At 39.0% G+C, this 20,809-nt stretch overlaps 1 protein-coding gene across 3 annotated transcripts in view; it reads left to right on the plus strand.

Moving 5' to 3' along the window:
* The window catches only part of RNF24 (ring finger protein 24), a 141,629-nt gene that overhangs the window by 84,940 nt on the left and 35,880 nt on the right, over positions 1-20,809 (plus strand). For all 3 annotated transcript variants that reach the window (XM_067707581.1, XM_067707579.1, XM_067707580.1), the window contains one exon: positions 8,011-8,160. In XM_067707581.1, coding sequence (XP_067563682.1) covers positions 8,018-8,160 — 143 coding nt within the window. In that variant the 5' untranslated portion in view covers positions 8,011-8,017. The remainder of the gene's footprint in view (positions 1-8,010; positions 8,161-20,809) is intronic.

Consider the following 20,809-nt stretch of genomic DNA (forward strand, 5'->3'; position numbering starts at 1 on the left):
TAGAAAGTTCCCAAATTTGTTAATGTGCGCAGTTCTTTTTTTTTTTTTGGCCTCACTGTGTGGCTTGTGGGATCTTAGTTCCCCGACTAGGGATTGAACCTGGGCCCACGGCAGTGAAAGAGCTGAGTCCTAACCACTAAACCACCAGGGAATTCCCATTAATGTGCCCAGTTCTAACTGTATGTTTCCCAAGTTTGCTTTTAGAAACCCAGAGTGCATCCCTCTATATACATATAATTTTGAAATGGTTGTTAAGTTCCTGGATCTGACATAGGGCAAGCCACAGCAGCCTATTTTTATTATAGGTGAACCTTGAAGAAAGGCCTTACATGTTTTCTTAGGTCAAACTCCCAAGGCAATAGAAATAAAAGCAAAAATAAACAAATGGCACCTAATCAAACTTATAAGCTTTTGCACAGCAAAGGAAACCATAAACAAAATGAAAAGACAACCTAACGGAATGGGAGAAAACACTTACAAACTATACAACCGACAAGGGCTTAAGTTCCAAAATATACACAGTTCATGCAACTCAATATCAGAAACACAAACAACCAAATCAAAAAATGGGCAGAAGACCTAAACAGAGATTTCTCCAAAGAAGACGTACAGATGGCCACAAGTACGTGAAAAGATGTTCAGCATCACTAATTATTAGAGAAATACAAATCAAAAGTACAGTGAGGTATCTCCTCTCAGCAGTCAGAATAGCCATCATTAAAAAGTCTACGGGGACTTCCCTGGTGGTCCAGTGGTTAAGAATCCACCTTCCAATGCAAGGGACTTGGGTTTGATCCCTGGTTGGGGAGCTAAGATCCCACATGCCACAGGGCATCTGAGCCCACATGCCACAACTACAGAGCCCACGCGCTCTAGAGCCCGCGCAGCCCAACTAGAGAGAAGCTCGCGTGCCGCAATGAAGAGCCCACGTGCCACAACAAAAGAGCCCATGTGCTGCAACTAAGACCTGATGCAGCCAAAAATAAATAAATAGTTTTTTAAAAAATCAAAAGTCTACAAATAACAAAAGCTGGAGAGGTTGTGGAGAAAAGAGAACCCTCCTACACTGATGGCCAGAATGTAAATTGGTGCAGGAACTATGAGAGGGTCCTCAAAAAACTAAAAATAGAACTACTGTATGATCCAGCAATCCCACTCCTGAGCATATATCTGGAGAAAACGCTAATTCAAAAAGATACATGCACCCCAATGTTCATTGCAGCACTATTTACAATAGCCAAGACATGGAACCAACCTAAATGTCCATCAACAGAGGAATGGATAAAGAAGATGTGGTACATATATACAGTGGAATAGTACTCAGCCATAAAAAAGGAGTGAAATAATGCCATTTTCAGCAATGTGCATGGACCTAGAGATTATCATACTAAGTGAAGTAAGCCAGAAAGAGGAAGACAAATACCATATGATGTTACTTATATGTGGAATCTAAAATATGATACAAATGAATTTACTTACAAAACAACAGACTCACAGATGTAGAAAACAAACTTATGGTTACCCAAGGAGAAAGGGGGTGAGGGAGGGATAAATTAGGAGTTTGGAACTAGCAGATAAAAACTACTATATATAAAATAGATAAACAACAAGGTCCTACTGTATAACACAGGGAACTACATTTAATATCCTATAATAAACCATAATGGAAAAGAATATGAAAAAGTATATATGTGTATACATTTATATATATATATATATATATATATATATATATATGTACTTATACAGAAGATAGAAGTGGAAAAGGAAAAAAAAGAATTTTCTCCATTTTTCTGGGAAAATTCCAAACCTAGGCAGAATTCTGAAGTGAGCATGTCATGTGAGATTTCTCCCCTTCTCTGAACACATTTTTCTTGTTTCTTTCTTTACTACAGACCTGGCACCCAGTGCCTTGTTGAATTAGACTGAAGTGCACAGTGGTGTGCTTGATGTAACGTGGCCAACAACCTCTTCCAGTAGATGATGCTAACCAGGAAGGGAGATGAATTTGCCCTGTCAGGCCTCTTCTTGGTGTGTTCTGTATGGACTGCCTCCCTCCTAGAGTAAATACATCAACTTAAAAGAGGAACATAGAAGATTGCAGATGAAAAAACAGACAGTAATATACATGCTGTGAGCATTTGCGGGCAGCATCACATAGATAATGTAAGAGCAGAAGTCACGTTTTAAGAGATCTGAAAAGTATTCCAGAGAAGTTGGATGAAGTAACAAAATAAAGCTTAAAGCTCTAAGAAAGAGGGAAATAATGTTAAAGATACAAAAATGGAGGATAAGTTGAGAATTCACAGAATATACTTGAAGAGAAGAAAAAATTTTTAATAGGGAATGAAATAAAAGAAGCCAGATAAATGAATGAGAATGTTTAAACAGGTTCCAGGTATTGATCATGTTATGTGTATGTTAGTTATACATGTTTCCAATGAACAGATGTATAGGACAGTAGACACAGAGGGTTTTTTCCATGATTATATGAAAGTAAAAGGTGAAAATAAAAAAAGAACAATGGTGTGAATGAAAGAGGCCGTGTGTATCCACTTGCTTTATCTTCCCTCCTGGCTTAATGTAGGAACCCACCTGGGCTAGGCTGCGAGCTTGGACTTGTGTTTCCTTGGCCCAAGAGGACTGGCACATATCAGCAGATGTCTCACCATAAAAGGGGCTTCACCACTCCAGTCTGTGTTTTTGTTTTTGTTTTTTTTCGATACGCGGGCCTCTCACTGTTGTGGCCTCTTCCGTTGCGGAGCACAGGCTCTGGATGTGCAGGCTCAGCGGCCATAGCTCACGGGCCCAGCCGCTCTGCGGCATGTGGGATCTTCCCGGACCGGGGCACGAACCCGTGTCCCCTGCATCGGCAGGCGGACTCTCAACCACTGCGCCACCTGGGAAACCCCAGTCTGTGTTTTATATGTATATAAATTTGTTTATTTATTTTTGGCTGTGTTGAGTCTTCGCTGCTGCGCGCAGGCTTTCTCTAGTTTTGCGGCAAGCGGGGGCTGCTCTTCGTTGCGGTGCACAGGCTTCTCATTGTGGTGGCTTCTCTTGTGGCAGAGCACGGGCTGTAGGTGCACAGGCTTCAGTAGTTGTGGCGCATGGTCTCAGTAGTTGTGGCTCGCAGGCTCTAGAGCGCGGGCTCAGTAGTTGTGGTGCATGAGCTTAGTTGCTCTGCGGCATGTGGGATCTTCCCGGACCAGGGCTTGAACCTGTGTGCCCTGCATTGGCAGGCGGATTCTTAACCACTGAGCCACCAGGGAAGTCCCACCACTCCAGTCTTGAGCACCTTGGAGTTCCTGCTTTCCCTTAGATTTTGACTGGGGCAAAATATGGTGAGTGAATCAAGCTACACGTTTCCTCTGCTGAAGGCTTTAAAAAAATAATAGGTAGAAAGTGTTCCACTGAAGAAAGACTTAAAAATGGAAAGGAACACCCAGGACATGGTGAAATGTTCTTCCATGAAAACAATAACAACACCTGAATAGGATAACCAGGAATTTTGTGTAGAAAGAAGTATCCAAAAATTAACCATAAAATTGATATATTCAAAGATGAAGTTAATGATCTTTAGGAGACACCAGCTGTAGATAATAGAATAACTAGGACAAGCTAGGAATATAACGTGAATCTATATAGCTGTTTAAGAGTCTCTCACCTACTGAGAGACTAAAAGCTAAACACAAAAGAGTACATACTGTGTGATTCCATTTGAATATGAAATTCTAGAATAAGGAAGATTTATCTGTAATGATGGAAATCAGATCAGTGGTTAGGAGTGGTGATTAACTGCAAAGGGGTACAGGGAATTCTCTGGGGATAAAGAAATGTTCTGTATCTTGATTAGGATGGTGGTAACAAGTGTATATTCATTTGTCCAAACTCTTTGACCTATACACATGGGTGCATTTTTAATGTAAATTTATGTCTCAGTTTTTTAAAAAAGATTAACAAAGTCTAAGATAATTTTTTCTTAGAAAGTTTTTCTTGGATGTCTTGTATTAATAAGAAATATATGGTTTTTAATGGTTTGTGAACCACAAATTATAAAACACAGCAGTCTAATTACTGGTGTCTCGTTTTCTGAGCATTTTTGAAGCAAAAGTAGAATACTAACTACAGGGAAGATGCTGATGTATTGTCCAGGGAGCAGGAACTGGTCTAAGAAGAATGAGGCCACCAAACACACTTCAAGAAACACTGCTGCAATGGTTAAGGATCCGCCTGCCAATGCAGGGGACACAGGTTCGATCCCTGGTCTGGGAAGATCCCACATGCCACAGAGCAACTAAGCCTGTGTGCCACAACTACTAAGCCTGTATTCTAGAGCCTGCGAGCCACAGCTACTGAGGCTGCGTGCCACAACTACTGAAGCCCGCGTGCCTAAAGCCTGTGCTCTGCAACAAGAGAAGCCACTGCAAGGAGAAGCCCACACACCACAACAAAGAGCAGCCCTTGCTTGCCGGAACTAGAGAAAGCCTGCACGCAGCAATGAAGGCCCAATGCAGCCAAAAAAATAAACAAATAAATTAAAATAAATACATTTATTTAAAACAAAAAAAAGAAACACTGCTGCAGCCCATCTAACTGTGGTGTACTGTGTGAAGCTCTGGTCCTCTGTGGGGCCAAATCTCTGTCCCTTTTGTATCTTGGTGAAAAATCCCATTGCTGATAAAAAAAAAAAAAAAAAAAAACTCAGATATTTGTCTATTTCTTTTTTTTTTTTTTCTTTTTGCGGTACGCGGGCCTCTCACTGTTGTGGCCTCTCCCGTTGCAGAGCACAGGCTCCGGACGCGCAGGCTCAGCGGCCATGGCTCACGGGCCCAGCTGCTCCGTGACATGTGGGATCTTCCTGGACCGGGGCACGAACCCGTGTCCCCTGCATCGGCAGGCGGACTCTCAACCACTGCGCCACCAGGGAAGCCCCAACTTTTACATTTGTAATACCTAAATAGCAAAGAATGCTCATTATGATGGTGTTGAATAGTAGCTTTCTTTTTAAAGTTTGTCTTACTTTAAAAGATTATTCATACTCATGCTGAAAAGATATTATAATGAAAATATTATAAAATTAATATATCACTAGACCAGGATTAATATCTTGCAATAATACACCATCTACTTAGACTGTTGGGACAACATATCAGTTGTAGCTAAGCAATTCCATTTACCAAAAGAAAGGGGGGAAATTCCTAAAATGTGTTCTGTATCAGCATATCCCCTGCCAACTCCCATTCTTCTGGTAATGGGTTGTAAGGCCCTAACAAGAAGAGTGGACTCACAGGAAAGTTGTCAGCAGTCAGACCCCAGGAGCACTGAGGCAGATGTCTCTTCCTTCTGATGACAGTACTACCTCTAATACTCCATGTCTGTGTCTCTGTTCAGAATACCCCCAGAGTTTGTTGGTGGTGCCACCCAGTACAAGGACCCCTACAGTGTAGCATTCTCACACCACTGGCTCACTCCCAGCTGGCCTATATTGATAGTTGCCTTTGGCCAAGATAGGTTTCCTGCCTCTGGTGGCCAGGTTGGCAGGTCACTTGACACAAAGCTTAGCAGTGTGTGCAGAGGAGCTCCTGAGGAAGGAGCATTTGGTTTGGTAGAATCCTCTACAGAGACTTGATCTTTGCTAGGGCATCTTTTATGTTATCTACTAATTTTTTTAATGTCATCCCTCTCCCCGACCCCTCGCCAAATGCACACACACACACACACACACACACATTATAGCCTTAGTGTTTTGCCCTCTTAGAGTTTTCAGACACTTCAGTATCTATCATCTCATTTTATCCTTCCAGGAATCCCTTGAAGATAGGATAAGAATTGTCCCATTGATAATGGGACAGATGGACCAAGTACTGACATCTAGCTAGTGACATCCTGGGAACAACACAGAAAGTTGCTGACTGCAAACCAGTCCCTTTTTCCACCATAAAAGTTTCCATCTGTTTGCCTATTTCTTCTCTATTAGCCCTCCCAGGATGTACATTTAATCTCTTATTTCCTAAGGTGAGAGTTACTTTACCAAGCCAAATTTGTCTGGTGAGGGGTATTTCTAAAGGACTGAAGGATAGTCATCTAAGTCTTGACTGTAGGAAGAGTCATTAAGTGAAGCCCTGTCAGCAGTATGGAAGAGTTATATTTTGGCAGCTGTAATTTTCTTATAGCTGTACAATATATGTGCTAGATATATTTAGTAAAGTACTGCTTAACTCCTTCCTTCTCTTCCAAGAATATCTGAGTGTAAGAAAAAGGAAATTATATATTTGAATAAAAGCACTTGCAGAAAATGGTTGAATGTTCAAAACTAAATATTATCCATTATTTATGCTTGGAATTCCTTAGGTGTTTCCATGGGATGAAGTAGGTCTTTACAGTTCCTGGTATAAGTTATTAGAAGTTGGAAATTAAAGTAATAATAACACTGAGGCTTCAGATACAACCAGTCAGTATCTCAATGTTGTCTATAATATAAGTGTACTCTTCCAGGAACCAACAAGGACACGAAAGATCTGCAAACACATTTGTAATGTACCTTGTATAAATAAAAGTAGAAGCATTTTGTTTGGAGGAGTTTAGTTTTGTTTTGATTTTGGCAGTAGTCATAGTTGTAATCCAGTTACCATTATGTGGTCTTGATAATCAAGACTGGTAGTTGCTCTTTATTTTGTAATGAATCAAAATGACAAGGAAAGTTCAAGCATGAAGGTATGATGAGCCACTTTATTACTATAGCTCATCACCTAAAGAACGGGGCAACCTCCATGCGTGGAATTTTAACTGTGTAGTGATCAGTAGGTAGTAGCAATCTAATTGACAAAAATAGTCCCCTTTTTAGTGTTTAAACAATATTTGCTGTTTTTTTATTATAAAGACTAGAGCATATGAGCCAAGGGCACTGGCTTTGGAGTTGGAGAGGCCTTGACTCCCACACATACTTGGTCAGTCATGGCTATGTGACCAAAACTCTAAGTTTTGGTTTCCTTATCTATAAAATGGGGGAGATGTTATGGTACCTATAGAAATTTTATGTAAGAATTAAATAAAATAAAGCCAGTAAAATGCTTAGAACAAGGCCTGATTTTTTTTTTTTTTTTGGCCGTGCCATGCAGCTTGCAAGATCTCAGTTCCCTGACTAGGTATTGAACCCCTGCCCCCGGCAATGGAAGCACAGAGTCTTAACCACTGGACCGCCAGGGAATTCGCCTGAGTCTGATTTAATAAAGTGTTTTTAAAAAAAAAAAAAAAAGAAAATCAAAATGGCTAGTAAACCACAAGTCATTATTAACATTTTGATATGTTGGCTTTCAGGCTTTTTTCTGCTACACACACACATACACACAAACACACACACACACACCCCCCTACATGTACACATATATTTCCATATATAATCCACCTTTTTTTTAACCCTTTGCAAAATCGGGATCATATTTTATATACAATTTATATCCTGCTTAATTTTCCCATATATCTTTATTAAAATTTAAAATTTATTGAAAACAGGTTTTCTTGACCAAATAATATTGTAACATATGACTCTATATAATTATTTAATCATTATCTCCTTGTGAGACATCTAAGTTATTGCCAATATTTTACCATTATAAATATTATTACTTTAAAGCTTAAAGAGTTTTTAAAATCTTAACATTTTTTTTCCTTTTTACTTCTTTGACGTTGAACATTTTCATTTATTGATGTTTATTGATTATTGGCATTATTTCAGTGAAATAATGCCAGTACCTCTCTGTGAATACCTTTTTGTAAAGCTTTTTAGGTAGGATCTCAAGCTTCTGGAGTAGTGCCAGGTACATAATAAGTACTGAATAAATATTTGTGGCATGATTAATGAATTAATGGCACGGATATTAACCCTGTCTATCATATTTGTTTCAAGCCTTAAGGAAAAATTTGCCTTTGTACATGAACAAAGATAATGCTATCTTGGTTTTTAGTCTTTATAACCTAATTTTTTCCCATTCTTTTCTTTCCCCACAGTTCATCCATGAGCTCGGATTTCCCACATTACAACTTCAGGATGCCTAATATTGGATTCCAGAATCTGCCACTCAACATATATATTGTGGTTTTTGGCACTGCTATATTTGTCTTCATCCTTAGTTTACTCTTCTGTTGCTACTTGATTAGGTAATCAATTTTCATTCTGTGTTGCTTCAGTATATGTTAAGCAATCAATAATAAATCAACTTTCTGCCCTTAGGATAAAATGTTTTATACATATGATAATTAGCAAATTTTCTAAAATTAAGGTGGCTTAACATTTTAACCTTCTGTGAGTTACTAATCAGTAAAACACCTTTATTCAGTCTTCAATTTTATCTGCTGAGGAGGTATTTTGCACTAGAGGAGAAAATTGTCCACATTTGTTTTCCTAACGTATTAGAACCTAACCTAATAACACTTACGTTATTGTCCCCAAGATTTAATCTACTTTAACAGAAATTTCAAGATTGCTTTTCAGGAGGGTGTTAGCTACAGTCATTAGGGATCAGAAAACAATGTCCAAACAAGATACAAGACTTTAAACAGATTTTTGTGGTTTCTCAAGAATATCTGAAGCTTCCATTTGTTGGTGAATTGGTCAGGTGTACAGGTGATTGATTATCTGCATAAAACACTATTCGACAAGCTCTGTAGCACATGTACAGACAAGTGATAAAGGATAAAATACCCACTAGAACGAGTAATGGATTTGGCCAGTAAACTTTCATGGTTGACTGACTCATAATTGTTTAAGCAAGCATTTTTCTCTTTCTAAGGTTTTTTTTTTCTTAGTTATATATATACATATATCCCCATATCTCTTCCCTCTTGCATCTCCCTCCCTCCCACCCTCCATATCCTACCCCTCCAGGTGGTCACAAAGCACGGAGCTGATCTCCCTGTGCTATGTGGCTGCTTCCCACTAGCTATCTACCTTAGGTTTGGTAGTGTATATATGCCCACGCCTCTCTCTCGCTCTGTCACAGGTTACCCTTCCCCCTCCCCATATCCTCAAGTCCATTCTCTAGTAGGTCTGTGTCTTTATTCCTGTCTTACTCCTAGGTTCTTTATGACATTTTTTTTCTTAAATTCCATATATATGTGTTAGCATACGGTATTTGTCATTCTCTTTCTGACTTCATTCTGTATGACAGACTCTAGGTCTATCCACCTCATTACAAATAGCTCAATTTCGTTTCTTTTTATGGCAGAGTAATATTCCATTGTATATATGTGCCACATCTTCTTTATCCATTCATCTGATGATGGACACTTAGGTTGTTTCCATCTACAGGCTATTGTAAATAGAGCTGCCTTGAACATTTTGGTACAGGACTCTTTTTGAATTATGGTTTTCTGAGGTTATATGCCCAGTAGTGGGATTGCTGGGTCATATGGTAGTTCTATTTGTAGTTTTTTAAGGAACCTCCATACTTTTCTCCATAGTGGCTGTACCAATTCACATTCCCACCAGCAGTGCAGAAGTGTTCCCTTTTCTCCAACCCTCTCCAGCATTTATTGTTTCTAGATTTTTTGATGATGGCCATTCTGACTTGTGTGAGATGATATCTCATTGTAGTTTTGATTCGCATTTCTCTAATGATTAATGATGTTGAGCATTCTTTCATGTGTTTGTTGGCAGTCTGTATATCTTCTTTGGAGAAATGTCTATTTAGGTCTTCTGCCCAGTTTTGGATTGGGTTGTTTGTTTTTTTGTTATTGAGCTGCATGAGCTGCTGGTAAATTTTGGAAATTAATCTTTGTCAGTTGCTTCATTTGAAAATATTTTCTCCCATTCTGAGGGTTGTCTTTTGGTCTTGTTTATGGTTTCCTTTGCTGTGCAAAAGCTCTGAAGTTTCATTAGGTCCCATTTGTTTATTTTTGTTTTTATTTCCATTTCTCTAGGAGGTGGGTCAAAAAGGATCTTGCTGTGATTTATGTCATAGAGTGTTCTGCCTGTTTCCTCTAAGAGTTTGATAGTTTCTAGCCTTACATTTAGGTTTTTCATCCATTTTGAGCTTATTTTTGTGTATGGTTTTAGGGAGTGATCTAATCTCATACTTTTACATGTACCTGTCCAGTTTTCCCAGCACCACTTATTGAAGAGGTTGTCCTTTCTCCACTGTACACTCCTGCCTCCTTTATCAAAGATAAGGCAACCATATATGTGTGGGTTTATCTCTGGGCTTTCTATCCTGTTCCATTGATCTATATTTCTGTTTTTGTGCCAGCACCATACTGTCTTGATTACTGTAGCTTTGTAGTATAGTCTGAAGTCAGGGAGCCTGATTCCTCCAGCTCCGTTTTTTGTTCTCAAGATTGCTTTGGCTATTCGGGGTCTTTTGTGTTTCCGTACAAATTGTGAAATTTTTTGTTCTGGTTCTGTGAAAAATGCCAGTGGTAGTTTGATAGGGATTGCATTGAATCTATAGATTGCTTTGGGTAGTAGAGTCATTTTCACAGTGTTAATTCTTCCAATCCAAGAACATGGTATATCTCTCCATCTATTTGTATCATCTTTAATTTCTTTCATCAGTGTCTTATAATTTTCTGCATACAGGTCTTTTGTCTCCTTAGGTAGGTTTATTCCTAGATATTTTATTCTTTTGGTTGCAATGGTAAATGGGAGTGTTTTCTTGATTGCACTTTCAGATTTTTCATCATTAGTATATAGGAATGCCAGAGATTTCTGTGCATTAATTTTGTATCCTGCTACTTTACCAAATTCATTGATTAGCTCTAGTAGTTTTCTGGTGGCATCTTTAGGATTCTCTATGTATAGTATCATGTCATCTGCAAACAGTGACAGCTTTACTTCTTTTCCGATTTGGATTCCTTTTATTTCCTTTTCTTCTCTGATTGCTGTGGCTAAAACTTCCAAAACTATGTGGAATAATAGTGGTGAGAATGGGCAACCTTGTCTTTTTCCTGATCTTAGAGGAAATGGTTTCCGTTTTTCACCATTGAGGACAATGTTTGCTGTGGGTTTGTCATATATGGCCTTTATTATGTTGAGGAAAGTTCCCTCTATGCCTACTTTCTGCAGGGCTTTTATCATAAATGGGTTTGAATTTCGTCGAAAGCTTTTTCTGCATCTATTGAGATGATCATATGGTTTTTCTCCTTCAATTTGTTAATATGGTGTATCACATTGATTGATTTGCATATATTGAAGAATCCTTGCATTCCTGGAATAAACCCCACTTGATCATGGTGTATGATCCTTTTAACGTGCTGTTGGATTCTGTTTGCTAGTATTTTGCTGAGGATTTTTACGTCTATGTTCATCAGTGATATTGGCCTGTTGTTTTCTTTCTTTGTGACATCCTTGTCTGGTTTTGGTATCAGGGTGATGGTGGACTCATAGAATGAGTTTGGGAATGTTCCTCCCTCTGCTATATTTTGGAAGAGTTTGAGAAGGATAGGTGTTTGCTATTCTCTAAATGTTTGATAGAATTCGCCTGTGAAGCCATCTGGTCCTGGGCTTTTGTTTGTTGGAAGATTTTTAATCACAGTTTCCATTTCAGTGCTTGTGATTGGTCTGTTCATATTTTCTATTTCTTCCTGATTCAGTCTTGGCAGGTTGTACATTTCTAAGAATTTGTCCATTTCTTCCAGGTTGCCCATTTTATTGGCATAGAGTTGCTTGTAGTAATCTCTCATGATCTTTTGTATTTCTGCAATGTCAGTTGTTACTTCTCCTTTTTCATTTCTAATTCTATTGATTTGAGTCTTCTCCCTTTTTTTCTTGCTGAGTCTGGCTAATGGTTTATCACTTTTGTTTATCTTCTCAAAGAACCAGATTTTAGTTTTATTGATCTTTGCTATTGTTTCCTTCATTTCTTTTTCATTTATTTCTGATCTGATCTTTATGATTCTTTCCTTCTGCTAACTTTGGGGGTTTTTTGTTCTTCTTTCTCTAATTGCTTTAGGTGCAAGGTTAAGTTGTTTATTCAAGATGTTTCCTGTTTCTTAAGGTAGGATTGTATTGCTATAAACTTCCCTCTTAGAACTGCTTTTGCTGCATCCCATAGGTTTTGGGTCGTCGTGTCTCCATTGTCATTTGTTTCTAGGTATTTTTTTATTTCCTCTTTGATTTCTTCAGTGATCACTTCGTTATTAGGTAGTGTATTGTTTAGACTCCATGTGTTTGTATTTTTTACAGATCTTTTCCTGTAATTGGTATCTAGTCTCATAGCGTTGTGGTCGGAAAAGATACTTGATACAATTTCAATTTTCTTAATTTTACCAAGGCTTGATTTGTGACCCAAGATATGATCTATCCTGGAGAAGGTTCCATGAGCACTTGAGAAAAATGTGTATTCTGTTGTTTTGGGATGGAATGTTCTATAAATATCAATTAAGTGCCTCTTGTTTAATGTATCGTTTAAAGCTTGTGTTTCCTTATTTATTTTCATTTTGGATGATCTGCCCATTGGTGAAAGTGGGGTGTTAAAGTCCCCTACTATGAATGTGTTACTGTCGATTTCCCCTTTTATGACTGTTAGTATTTGCCTTGTGTATTGAGGTGCTCCTATGTTGGGTGCATCAATATTTACAATTGTTATATCTTCTTGTTGGATCGATCCCTCGATCATTATGTAGTGTCCTTCTTTGTCTCTTGTAATAGTCTTTATTTTAAAGTCTATTTTGTCTGATATGAGAATTGCTACTCCAGCTTTCTTTTGGTTTCCATTTGCATGGAATATCTTTTTCCATCCCCTTACTTTCAGTGTGTATGTGTCTCTAGGTCTGAAGTGGGTCTCTTGTAGACAGCATATATATGGGTCTTTTTTTTGTATCCATTCAGCCAATCTGTGTCTTTTGGTGGGAGCATTTAGTCCATTTACATTTAAGGTAATTATCGATATGTATGTTCCTATTCCCATTTTCTTAATTGTCTTGGGTTCATTATTGTAGGTCTTTTCCTTCTCTTGTGTTTCTTGCCTAGAGAAGTTCCTTTAGCATTTGTTGTAAAGCTGGTTTGGTGGTGCTGAACTCTCTCAGCTTTTGCTTGTCTGTAAAGGTTTTAATTTCTCCATCAAATCTGAATGAGATCCTTGATGGATAGAGTAATCTTGGGTGCAGGTTTTTCTCCTTCATCACTTTAAATATGTCCTGCCAGTCCCTTCTGGCTTGCAGAGTTTCTGCTGAAAGATCAGCTGTTAACCTTATGGGGATTCCCTTGTGTGTTATTTGTTGTTTTTCCCTTGCTGCTTTTAATATGTTTTCTTTGTATTTAATTTTTGACATTTTGTTTAATATGTGTCTTGCCATATTTCTCCTTGGATTTATCCTGTATGGGACTCTGTGCTTCCTGGACTTGATTAACTATTTCCTTTCCCATATTAGGGAAGTTTTCAACTATAATCTCTTCAAATATTTTCTCAGTCCCTTTCTTTTTCTCTTCTTCTTCTGGAACCCCTATAATTCGAATGTTGGTGCGCTTAATGTTGTCCCAGATGTCTCTAAGACTGTCCTTAGTTCTTTTCATTCTTTTCTCTTTATTCTGCTATGCAGTAGTTATTTCCACTATTTTATCTTCCAGGTCACTTATCCGTTCTTCTGCCTCAGTTATTCTGCTATTGATCCCATCTAGAGTATTTTTAATTTCATTTATTGTGTTGTACATCGTTGTTTGTTTCATCTTTAGTTCTTCTAGGTCCTTGTTAAATGTTTGTTGCATTTTCTCTATTCTATTTCCAAGATTTTGGATCATCTTTACTATCATTATTCTGAATTCTTTTTCAGGTAGACTGCCTATTTCCTCTTCATTTGTTAGGTCTGATGGGTTTTTATCTTGCTCCTTCATCTGCTGTGTTTTTCTGTCTTCTTATTTTGCCTAACTTACTGTGTTTGCAGTCTCCTTTTTGCAGGTTGCAGGTTCGTAGTTCCTGTTGTTTTTGGTGTCTGTCCCCAGTGGCTAAGGTTGGTTCAGTGGGTTGTGTAGGCTTCCTGGTGGAGGGAACTAGTGCCTGTGTTCTGGTGGATGAGGCTGGATCTTGTCTTTCTTGTGGGCAGGTCCACGTCTGGTGGTGTGTTTTGGGGTGTCTGTGGACTTATTATGACTTTAGGCAGCCTCTCTGCTAATGGGTGGGCTTGTGTTCCTGTCTTGCTAGTTGTTTGGCATAAGGTGTCCAGCACTGTAGCTTGCTGGTCGTTGAGTGAAGCTGGGTGCTGGTGTTGAGATGGAGATCTCTGGGAGATTTTAACCATTTGATATTATGTGGAGCTGGGAGGTCTCTTGTGGACCAGTGTCCTGAAGTTGGCTCTCCCACCTCAGAGGCACAGCACTGACTTCCTGGCTGCAGCACCAAGAGCCTTTCATCCACATGGCTCAGAATAAAAGGGAGTAAAAGTAGAAAGAAAGAATTAGTACAAGAAAGAAAGAAAGGAAGAAGGGAGAGAAGGAGGGAAGAAGGAAGGAAGGAGGGAAGGAAGGGAAAAAAAGAAGGAAATAAGGTAAAATGAAATGAAGATAACATACAATAAAGTTATTAAAATAAATAATTATTAAGGAAAAAAATTTTTTTAAAAACGGACAGATAGAACTCTAGGACAAATGGTGGAAGCAAAGCTATACAGACATAATCTCACACAGAAGCATACACATACACACTCACAAAAAGAGGAAAAGGGGAAAAAATCATAAATCTTGCTCTCAAAGTCTACCTCCTCAATTTGGCATGATTTGTCATCTAAAGGAGGGAAGGAAGGAAAGAAAGAAAGGAAGGAAGGAAGAAAGAAAGGAAGGAAGGAAGGAAGAAAGAAAGGAAGGAAGGAAAAAAGAAAGATGGTAAAGTAAAATAAAATAAAGTTATTAAAATAAAAAATAATTATTAAGAAAAAAAAATTTTTTTTTAAAAAGGAAGGATAGAACCCTAGGACAAATGGTGGAAGCAAAGCTATACAGTCAAAATCTCACACAGAAGCATACACATACACACTCACAAAAAGAGGAAAAGGGGAAAAAATCATAAATCTTGCTCTCAAAGTCCACCTCCTCAATTTGGGATGATTCGTTGTCTATTCATGTTTTCCACAGATGCAGGGTACATCAAGTTGATTGTGGAGCTTTAATCCGCTGCTTCTGAGGCTGCTGGGAGAGATTCTCCTTTCTCTTTGTTCTCACACTCCCAGGGGCTCAGCTTTGGATTTGGCCCCGCCTCTGCGTGCAGTTCGCAGGAGGGCGTCTGTTCTTTGCTCAGACAGGACGGGGTTAAAGGAGCAGCTGCTTCGGGGACTCTGGCTCACTCAGGCCGGGGGAGTGAGGGGCACAGAGTGCTGGGCGAGCCTGCAGCGGCAGAGGCCGGCATGACGTTGCACCAGCCTGAGGCGCGCCATGCGTTCTCCCGGGGAAGTTGTCCCTGGATCCCGGGACCCTGGCATTGGCGGGCTAAACAGGCTCCGTGGAAGAGGGGTGTGGATAGTGACCTATGCTCACACACAGGCTTCTTGGTGGCGGCAGCAGCAGCCTTAGCGTTTCATACCCGTCTCTCGGGTCCACGCTTTTAGCCGCGGCTCGCGCCCGTCTTTGGAGCTCCTTTAAGCAGCGCTCTGAATCCCCTCTCCTCGCACACCAAGAAACAAAGAGGGAAGAAAAAGTCTCTTCCCTCTTCGGCAAGTCCAGACTTTTCCCCGGACTCCCTCCCGGCTAGCCGTGGTGCACTAACCCCCTGCAGGCTGTGTTCACGCCGCCAAACCCAGTCCTCTCCCTGCGCTCCGAGGGAAGCCCAAGCCTCAGCTCCCAGCCCCGCCCACGCCAGCGGGGGAGCAGACAAGCCTCTCGGGCTGGTGAGTGCCGGTCAGCACCGATCCTCTGTGCGGGAATCTCTCCGCTTTGCCCTCCGCACCGCTGTTGCTGTGCTCTCCTCCGCGGCTCCGAACCTTTCCCCCTCTGCCACCCGCAGTCTCCGCCCACTAATGGTCTTCCTAGTGTGTGGAAACCTTTCCTCCTTCACAGCTCCCTGCTACTGGTGCAGGTCCCGTCCCTATCCTTTTGTCTCTGTTTATTCTTTTTTCTTTTGCCCTACCCTGGTCCGTGGGGACTTTCTTGCCTTTTGGGAGGTCTGAGGTCTGCTGCCAGCGTTCAGTAGGTGTTCTGTAGGAGTTGTTCCACGTGTAGATGTATTTGTGGTGTATCTGTGGGGAGGAAGGTGATCTCTGCGTCTTACTCTTCCGCCATCTTCCCCTCCACTCTCTAAGTTTTTAAATAGGGCCTAATTTTCGTCTTTTTTTTCTTTTTTTTCATTTCAATACTTTAAAAAAAATTTTATTTTATATTGGAGTAGAGTTGATTAACAATGTTATGTTAGTTTCAGGTGTACGGCAAAGTGATTCAATTATACATATACATGTATCCTTTTTCAAATTCTTTTCCCATTTAGGTTTATTGAGCAGAGTTCCCTGTGCTATACAGCAGGGGTCCCCAAGCCCCAGTATTGGTCCGTGGCCTGTTAGGAACTGGGCCGCACCGCAGGAGGTGAGCAGCGGGTGAGCCAGTGAAGCTTCATCTGTATTTACAGCCACTCTCCATCACTGGCATTACTGCCTGAGCTCCACCTCCTGTCAGAAGAGCAATTTCTCATAGGAGCGCAAACCCTATTGTGAACTGCGCATGCGAGGGATCTAGGTTGTGTGCTCCTTATGAGAATCTAATGCCTGATGATCTGAGGTGCAGCTGAGGCGGTGATGCGAGTGCTGGGGAGCAGCTGCAAGTACAGATTATCATTAGCAGAGAGGTTTGACTGCACAGAAACCATAGTAAATCAATGTGCTTGAATCATCCCAAAACCATCCCCCACCCCAGCCCAGTCCGTGGAAAAACTGTCTTCCACAAAACCAGTCCCTGGTGCCAAATAGGTTGGGGACTGCTGCTATACAGTAGGTCCTTCTTGGTTATCTGTGTTAAATATAGCAGTGTGTACATGTCAATCCCAAACTCCCAGTCTGTCCCTCTCCCCCATCCTTCCCCCCAGTAACCATAAGTTTGTTCTCTAAGTCTGTGAGTCTGTTTCTGTTTTGTAAATAAGTTTGTATCATTTTTTTTTAGATTCTGCATATAAGCGATACCATATTTGTCTTTCTTTGTCTGACTTATTTAGATGATAATCTCCAGGTCCACCCATGTTGCTGCAAATGGCATTATTTTATTCTTTTTTATGGCTGAGTAATATTCCATTGTATATATGTACTACATCTTATTCATTCATCTGTTGATGGACATACCACATCTTATTTACTCATTCATCTGTTGATGGACATTTAGGTTGCTTCCATGTCTTGACTATTGTAAACAGTGCTGCAATGAACATTGGGGTGCATGCATCCTCTCAAACCATATTTTTCTCTGGATATATGCCCACGAGTGGGATTGCTGGATCATATGGTAGCTCTATTTTTAGTTTCTTAAGGAACCTCCATACTGTTCTCCATAATGGCTGCATCAATTTACATTCCCACCAACAGAGTAGGAGGGTTGCGTTTTCTCTACACCCTCTCCAGCATTTATTGTTTGTAACCTTTTTGATGATGGCCATTCTGACTGGTGTGAGGTGATATCTCATTGTAGTTTTGATTTGAATTTCTCTAATAATTTGTGATGTTGAGCATTTTTTTCATGTGCCTCTTGGCCATCTGTATGTCTTCTTTGGAGAAACATCTGTTTAGGTCTTCTGCCCATTTTTTGATTGGGTTGTTTGTTTTTTTGATATTGAGCTGCATAAGCTGTTTGTAAATTTTGGAGATTAATCCTTTGTCAGTTGCATCATTTGCAAATATTTTCTCCCATTCTATGGGTTGTCTTTTCATTTTGTTTATGGCTTCCTTTGGCATGCAAAAGCTTTTGAGTTTGATTAGGTCCCATTTGGGTTTTTTTGTTTTTATTTCCAAATAGGGCCTAATTTTCAAAGCCAAAGCTGAGACTGTAAAAATTTTTACACCGTATTCAAAGAGCTTTATGGAATGAAAGAGAAAAGAATTGAATTTTATTAAACAGCTATATATCTAACAGTTTTTAGTGTTTGCACAGTATATGATTATGTTAAGATAAATACCATCATCAAATATCTTTCAGCAATAATTTATTGTTGCCACTAGTGTTTTGGGGGCACTCACTGATGGTCAAATTCAAATGAATTTAGTGTGTAATTTCTGATTTTCTGACAAGTTAATTTACATTCTTCATAGAAAGTGAATTTTTTTTTATAGATGAATCTTTTCTGAAGTTCTCAAAACTGTAATTGCCTCTTATATGCTGTCTGCTTATGATTTTTAGGTCTTGTTCAGAGAGATAAATACCTAGCTAATATAATTATAGCATTCAGGAAAAACTTTTTAAAAATCTGTTTATTTCCAGAAATTTCCTTTTTCTAACATTTTTTAATAATAGTTTGATTTTAAATAATAATAGTTTGATAAATGTTATGTAAATATTCAGCATTTTTTTTAAATTAAGGAATTGCCATGGCACAAACAGGACCTCAGAGTATTAAAATCTATTTCTTTTTTTCAGACCTACTAAATTTTTTGGTAATTCCTCTCCAAATAGTGGTTTAACTCAGAAATTTGTGAATTTAATATCTGAAACCAAATTATTTTTAAAAAGAAGACAAAAATATAAAAAATATTTTAAAAAAGGAAGGGTTAGCATATAAAATAATCTAAAATGTGTAGCTTATAGTATATTCTTTATTACTTTGTCAAAGAATTAATTAAGCCTTTAACTTTGTTTTAAGAAAAACACTAGTATACCAATTGTGATTCTGGGTAAATTTTTTGAGAAGTAAATTGTGAAACACTATTTTATCTCATTGTTTTCCTTTTAATAATCAAGCAAATAAGAAATAAAGAAAAAACTATAGCAGTTGTTTTCACGCATTAGCATTGTAGTACATTTTATCATTTTTGTATCTTTTTTATTAAGCTAACAAAGCAAATAAGTGGGAATCTTCTATACTAAAATAAAATTACCTTGCTTAATCAGAGAAACGAGTCACATTCAAACATTTCTAAATTTCATTTACAAGTAATTGGTACCATTTTGAAATTTTAATCACAATGTAAGACGTTTTCCCTTTCTGATGATCTCAGTTTGTTGCTTTTAACCCTCAGATGTTAAGTTTGGATTTCACAAGTCATTTACAGTTAATCTGGAGATTCATGGATTCAACTCCTCTAATATTACCCAAGCCCATTTTTAGATATAACTTAAGTTCTCCAACACCTTCCCAGGGAGCTATTATGTTCTCAAGTAGAAAGATCCCTCCAGTCACAACCAAACGCATCAGAACCATAGGAGGAACACAACTTAAGTCTAAATGAGACAGCCAGCACCAACCACAATCTTACACAACATTGTAGTATAGAATTTTCTGCCTGTGATAGGGCTATGGATAGATCACTACTGGAGCACAAAAGAAGGATGTCTTTGCTATTTTATAACGAACCATATAATATTCTAATTTATGTTTGTTATTCATCTCTGTCCCCAGGTATTTGTCTGTTCTGTTTGCTGTATCCCAAACACCCAGAACAGTGCCTGGCACAATATTGGCACTCAATAAATGTGGTTAGGTAAATGAAAGAATGGTGTCCCTAATAGGAAGTTAATAGATATGCATAAAACTGGAAAATCAAGAAGTAGCAACACAAGAAACATATTTAAAAACTTGGAAGTAAATATCAAAATAGTGAGCTAAAGGGGAAAAAATGGTTATCTCTGGGGAAGAAGGCAGGATTGCTGATTTTTATTGTTGTTGTTGTTACTAACCTGTAAAACTATATATAACTTTGAAACATATGTAATTAAAAATTAAAAATAGAGGGAAATTTTTGAGTTACCTACTAGAAATTATAAGGTCAAGATAATGACAGAAAAGATAGAGAGGGTGCTATGGATGGTTGTGAGAAATATTTGAGAGGTGAAAATGAATAGAATTTGGTGACTGGACATAAAAGACAAGGAAAGGATGAGCTTAGAATCTTTCCTGGACTTCTGATTTAGGCAGCTGGGTGGATAGCAATCCCTTAACAGAGAAAGAAAATGGATGGGCAAGTTTGGGGTGGAAAGATGATAGATTCTGTTTCAGACATGGGAGGACTGAGTTCCCTGTGTAACAGTCAAGCTGTTTAGTACACAATTTGATATATAGGTCTAAAGCTTATGAGAAGTCTGGTCTGGAAACAGGAGATGATATGATAGGTGGAAGTTGAAGCCAGGAGTGTCCCATAAAGATAATGTATATAGTGAAATAAAATGGGTCCAGAACAGAATCCTAGATAAACATTGACATTTAAGAGGAGCCCCTAAGAGAGATTAGAAAGGGATAGCAGGAGACAGGAGGAAAATCATGAGAGAGGTGCCCTACAAGTAGGGCTTCAATGGATTGAGTCAGTTGTGTCAGCAGTTCTCAGGGAGGTCCCTCCCGTAAGAAGAATTGAAGAGTTCCCATTATACTTGACAATTAGCTTTGCATTCATAATCTTAGTTAGAAAAGTTTCAGTAGAATAGGTGCACAGGTGATGAAAGGTGGGTTATAATGGGACAAAGCCTGAGGACCAGGTGAAAATGGATACAAGGAATATAACCTCCTCTTTGAAGAATATTGGCTAAGAAAAGATTAGGGGTGGGGAGTGCAGTTTCCTGTAAATTAAAGAAGTTTTGTTTTGTTTTGTTTGTGGCTGCACTGGGTCTTCATTGCTGCACGTGGGCTTTCTCTAGTTGCAGCAAGTGGGGGCTACTCTTCACTGTGGTGTGCAGGCTGCTCATTGCAGTGGCTTCTCTTGTTGCACA

This window comes from Pseudorca crassidens, chromosome 15 (assembly GCF_039906515.1).
Source record: "Pseudorca crassidens isolate mPseCra1 chromosome 15, mPseCra1.hap1, whole genome shotgun sequence".
Lineage (NCBI taxonomy): Eukaryota > Metazoa > Chordata > Mammalia > Artiodactyla > Delphinidae > Pseudorca > Pseudorca crassidens.